This window comes from Chiloscyllium plagiosum, chromosome 31 (assembly GCF_004010195.1).
Source record: "Chiloscyllium plagiosum isolate BGI_BamShark_2017 chromosome 31, ASM401019v2, whole genome shotgun sequence".
Lineage (NCBI taxonomy): Eukaryota > Metazoa > Chordata > Chondrichthyes > Orectolobiformes > Hemiscylliidae > Chiloscyllium > Chiloscyllium plagiosum.
Genome location: NC_057740.1, coordinates 41,279,869 through 41,285,812, shown reverse-complemented (window position 1 = coordinate 41,285,812; position 5,944 = coordinate 41,279,869). Strand labels below are relative to the sequence as shown.

Sequence of the window (5,944 nt, the reverse complement as noted above, 5' to 3'; positions counted from 1 at the left end):
CTCACTCTCGCTCTCATTCTCACTCTGCCTCTCACTCTCTCTCTCGCTCTCTCACAATCACACGCACTCTCACTCTCTCTCATTCTCACACTCATACTCACACTCTCATAGTCATTCTCACGCTCACACTCACTCACGCACTCACACGTACTCTCAATCTCATTCTCACTCTCACACTCACACTCGCTCTCACAGTCACAGTCACTCTCACTCTCACTCGCACACTCACTCTCACACATTCACTCACACTCTCATTCTTACTCTTACTCTCACTCGGGAGGTCGAGACCATTTTTTAATTTCGAAGTTAGTCTCAGTGGGAAAGGTTCGGGAAAAACTGGTCTAGAAGGAAGAGGCGGTCAAGTCTGTGGTTGACTCTTTAACTGTCCTCTGAGCAATAACCTCTGGCCAAGCCACATCCCATGTATGAATTACCAAAAAAAAGAGGAGTGGTAAGGTTTAGAGAGAGAATTCTAAAACTTAAAGTCAGGTGCTGAAGAGGTGACCGTCATTGGTGGAGTGAGGTTAAAATTGGGAATGTATTGAAAAGCCAGAATTAGGGAATTAGTGGGAGGCTGTAAGACTGGAGATGCTTCCAGTGATAGGCAACGGTTTGTCACAATTCATTTACACAGAGGCTCCTCAGCCCTGAAGCTTTCAGCTTGTTGAGCAAGTTGCTCGGGCTCTCCTTTTCTGGTTTTCCAACCTGAGCACATTTCCTTTCTCATGTCAAGGGGAAGTTCCTGCTAACCAGGCAGGTTGCTTAGTGCAGAAGCTTGGAGTCCCTCAGTACCTCCCTGCGACCATTGACCTACAGTAATCCTTCTCTGGCAACACTTCAACTTGAAAATTCTCTTCCTTGTAATCAATTCCCCCTCGGCCTCTCACAACCCTTCCCAGTAAATTGTGGTTTTAGTCATAAGAAACTTTGGTTGATGAATGTCTGCAAAAAAAAAAATCAGAAATATTTATGGGCTCTCTGTACAAAAACAATTCTGTCATGAGAATGAGTATGACTGTAAATGAGCCCTCCGTGAGTACTGGGTGGCTGTTTGAAGGAGGGGATTCAGGCTGAGTGGGAATAACTAGTCATCTGAACAAGCTCAGAGTTGGTGAGTGAGTTCCATCTCTCAGAGGCTGGCACAGAGAAAACTTGAGGATTTGGGAATGGTCAACCTGCGAAATGAAATGTGTGATTTCCCCCTGACAGTGGTCAACAACACAGAGAACAGGAACTGAAAATATTCTACATTTCATTGAACTTTTCAACTTCAAGGGCTCGAAAAACTCAGTGGCTTTTATTTTTGTCTGGCTGTTTGTTGTCAGAAGGGAAAGGCTGTGTTCTGTCGGTAATTATAGTTTTATTTGGAGGGGTGATGTGTCATCATAAGTAAGTGTTCTGCACTTTGGAACTTCCTCAGATCCGGGGGAATGGGGTTTAGAAAGAGTTTGGAGAGTTTGGCTGGCTTCCAAAGATCTTGCTTTTGTCCTGGGCACTGACTTTCTCTCCTGATTTTGAAGAAGGTGAACTGGAGAGCCGAGGGTGCAACGTGCCCTTCTCCCCTCTCTCAGACTAGAAGTTACTTTTTCACTCTTTCTCTGATATCTCTGGCTCCAGGTTTTATTTTTGCCTGCAGATATCTTTATGATTTTATCTTCCTCGCTCTATATATAATCCCACTGCAGTTCAAAGTGAACAGGAGTCAGCAGGGCCAACTCTGTGTGCCAAGTGCAACTCTTCTTTTATTAATTGTTTGAAAGAAAGGGATTTGTTGTGAGGACGAATTTGGATTTGTTTCCTTTTCTGAGACATTCTTTGCAGATACTCGAAGTGTTTCTCTGGAATGATTGAATGTGCTGACTCCTGATTGTGTGAAGAGCCTGTTTTATAAAAGTCAGCGAGAACTGGGTCTGAGCAGCGGGCAGGGGGTAGAGATTTCACATTGACTCTCCCTCTGCAGCCTCTCACTCACACACAGACTATCACTCACTCCTCACTCACTCACTTGCTGACTCACTCAGACGCACACATACACTCTCACTCTCACACACTCTCATTCTCACCCAAAGGACTGTTTTCCACCTGGACACCGCATGGCTTCGCTGACGCAGGAAGCTTGCCCTGTGGGTGAAGATGGCACAGCTGAGGGGCAATCCCAGACTGGGAACAGCTTGCTCCCGGCACCCAGAGCCTCTGGCAAATCCCCTGCTGTCTCCCCTAAAGCATCTCCTCGGAATTCGCCGCGAAATTCCCCGCTGCTCTTCCGCAAACTCATGATGAACAGGAGCATCCGGCTGCAGCGCCGTTTCACTGTGGCACAGACCTGGTAAGAGTGGTATGGTGAGGGTGAGGGGGCAGGATGAGTGAGGGGGCTGAATGGTGAGGGGGCTGAATGGTGAGGGGCAGGTTTGGGAAGGAGCTGGCTTTGGTGAGAGGGTAGATTCGGTCAGGGTGAGGTGCAGGTGGAAGGGAGGCGAGAGAGCGTTATTTTCCTGAAGGGTCACACCAAACCAAGATAGAGGACTGAGGGTGGATTCACTGCCAGAGCAAAATGCTCCTTAAATTCAGAACACAACTATATTACTGAGTTTTAAATACATTGTTGCTGGCTACCACACTATATTGTATCCCACTGTTACTGGCTGCAACAGTGTAAAGTTTCAAACTGTTACCTGTCATAACACTATATATTGTATAGGGTACATTGTTATGTTATAAAGTTTCACGCTGTTACTGTGTATCATGCAATGTATTGTTTTACTTAGTGCTGGTGGTATAAATGCGTAAATGATAGCGTCTTATTGTGTTTCTGGGTAAAAACTATATAATCATTACATTAATTGTATTGGTACAAACATTCTATATCTTATAGACCATCAAACTGTGTAACTAGGTATAAACACTATGTTTGAGACTAACCTTTGTGTGTTCCTAGCTCTGAATACTATACAATGTAATGTGATGTATCACACCCGACATGCTTAGATTGGTTAAACAAGATGGAACAGAAACGGGAAGCCTGACTGAAATTGTTTCTACCTTACCCAATGATGAGCTGTCTTCTGATTGAAGCACTACATTGTGCAGTGTATACTGTACAGTCACAGTGCTGTTAGGGATGGGGTTCCCACATTCTGAATGACACTGAAAGAATGGTGATTTGGTTCTACAGAAAATGCTGCTGAAACTCAATGGGTCTGGCAGCAGAAAGAAAAATAGAGTTAATGTTTCGAGTCAACATTTTGAGTCTGGTATGACTCTTCTACAGAATGCTGTAAAAACATCATACTGGACTTAAAATGTGAATTGTTTCTCTTGCTATAAATACTGCCTGACCTGCTGGGTATCTACAGCACTTTGTGTTTGTTTCTGATTTCCAGCATCCACAATATTTTGGTTTTATTGGTTTTAAATCTAGATGATGTATGGCTTGGTGATACTGTGTTGCTTCTGCATTCCTGTATATATTACCCCAGTTCTGGTATCCATCATCTTTTCCAAGAACATTGTTCACAAAGAATATGACTAAGAGAATTATTTTGTTGTCAGTAAATACTTTGAAAGTCAGTCTCCCTGCTGCTGTAGAGAATTATTTCTTTCCTGAGTTTGATCCCTGGGATTTCAAATCCCTTTCTGTTTAAACTCAAACTTCCCCAGGCCCATGGTTTGTTTGTTATGAACATGCTGTTTGTCCATTACAAGCATATGGAACCAATTTCTTTGAAATCTACTCGGAATCTACCACCCAGAAGGACAAAGGTAGCAAGTGTAAGTGATCGGTTTTATGATTATCTGAAACTGGTTTTTAATGTCAGGATTGTTCACCAAGTGTGGTCCAATAGTGGAATCCTCTCAAAACGTAGACCTTGTGTTTGGGCATTTGCCAGTGTGGGCTTGTTGTGTAGGGTCTGTTACAAATGTCCAGAGGAAGTGAATCAAAGTCAATGAAGTACTGATGATGAGTCACTGTTGCAGTGTTTGAAAAGCAGCAGCCAAATTATGCATAGTAAGATCCCACGTTTGGACAAAGGAACAGTGGAAATTAGAATCACAAATCAATCCTTGAGCCTGTTCTGCCAGTCACTAAGATCAAGGCTTTACTGTGGATTGTTGCAAAAACCCACCTGGTTCACGAATATCTTTTAGAAAGGGAAATCTGCCAACCCCTCAGAAAATGAACAGGAAATGACATCACCACAAACCCCAGGAACCCCATTCAGGAAAGATATATAAATAGAAAGCAGGAGACAACAGCTTCGCTTCACTTGGAGGTCGCCACTAATGATGTTACCAGCCAGGTAATGAAACATCCGGATATCAAACTCTCACGAGCAAACCTACACCCCCCGGAAGCACTAGCTTTCGGAGCACCGCTCCTTCATCAGATCACGCCAAATTCAGATCAGTTAAGGATGGCCAACAAATGCCGATTAGCCAATGACATCCACATTCCTCAAATGACTGCAGAAACGAAAGTGTTTTCTTTTCGCCCATCAGAGTAAGCTGTCCTCTCATAGGAAGCTGAGGTGTGTTTGTGTGTGTGTGTCCGTATCCGTGTCTGTGTCCATATCCATGTGTATCTGTGTGTTTGTGTGTGAGAGAGAGAGATACTGTGCATGTGTGTGCGTGTGTGTGTGTGTGAGAGAGAGAGAGACTGTGTGTGTGAGAGAGATAGAGAGACTGTGTGTGTATGTATATATGAGATAGACTGTGTGCGTGCGTGTGTGACAATAGACAATAGGTGCAGGAGTAGGCCATTCTGCCCTTCGAGCCTGTACCACCATTCAATATGATCATGGCTGATCAACCTTAATCAGTATTCTGTTCCTGTCTTATCTCCATAACCCTCGATTCCACAATCCTTGAGAGCTCTATCCAACTCTTTCTTAAATGAATCCAGAGACTGGGCCTCCACTGCCCTCTGGGGCAGAGCATTCCACACAGCCACCATTGTCTGGGTGAAGAAGTTTCTCCTCATCTCTGTCCTAAATGGTCTACCCCGTGTTTTTAATCTGTGTCGTCTGGTTCGGCACTCACCCATCAATGGAAACATGTTTTCTGCCTCCTGTGCACTTGTGTGTGAGAGAGAAATTGTCTGTGTGTTTGTGTATGTGAGAGAGGCTCTGTGTATGTGTGAGTATGTGTATGTGAGAGAGACTGTGTGTGTTTGTGTGTTTTGTGTGTGTGTGTGCGCATGTGAGAGAGAGAGAGGGAGAGAGACTGTGTGTATATGTGTGAGAGAGAGACTGTGTATACTGTGTATTTTATGTGCATGTGAGAGAGAGATAGAGACACTGTGTTTGTGTGAGATAGAGACATTGCGCGTGTGCGTGTGTGATAGAGACACTGTGTGTGTGTGAGAGAGAGAGAGAGACTGTGTGTGTGTGTGTGTGTGTGGTAAAAACAAGGACTGCAGATGCTGGAAACCAGAGTCTAGATTAGAGTGTATGTGTATGTGAGAGAGACTCTATGTGTGTGTGTGAGAGAGACAGCGATGGAGCGACTGTGTGTGTGTGTGTGTGAGAGAGAGAGAGAGAGACTCTGTGTGTGAGAGAGAGACTGTGTATGTATGTGTGTGTGCATGTATGTCTGAGAGAAGGCAAAAGCCCTTCATCAGGAATAGATGAAAGGCTTTTGCCCGAAACATCGATTTTCCTGCTCCTCGGATGCTGCCTGACCTGCTGTGCTTTTCCAGCACCACTCCAATCTAGACTGTGTGTGTGTGTGTGTATGTGTGTCTGTCTGTCTGTCTGTCTGTCTGTGCAGGAGTGAGAGAAAGAGAGAGAGAGAGACTGTGTGTCTGAGAGAAAGAGACCATGTGTGATTGTGTGTATGTGAGAGAAAGAGAGACTTTGTGCGTGTGTGTGAGATATATATAGAGAGAGAGAGAGAGAGACTGTATGTGTTTGTGTGAGAAAAACTGTGTGTGTGTGTGTGAGAGAGA

General features: G+C 44.4%; 1 protein-coding gene across 6 annotated transcripts in view; it reads left to right on the top strand.

The window, feature by feature from the left end:
- The window catches only part of LOC122565478 (cAMP-specific 3',5'-cyclic phosphodiesterase 4C-like), a 334,615-nt gene that overhangs the window by 149,594 nt on the left and 179,077 nt on the right, over positions 1–5,944 (top strand). Inside the window, exon 1 of one of the 6 annotated variants that reach the window (XM_043721490.1) lies at positions 1,760–2,326. The exons of 4 other annotated variants lie outside the window; for them this stretch is intronic. In XM_043721490.1, coding sequence (XP_043577425.1) covers positions 2,094–2,326 — 233 coding nt within the window. In that variant the 5' untranslated portion in view covers positions 1,760–2,093. Of the gene's footprint in view, positions 1–1,759; positions 2,327–5,944 lie in introns of those variants that run through there. One more of the 6 variants, XM_043721493.1, reaches the window with a different exon arrangement.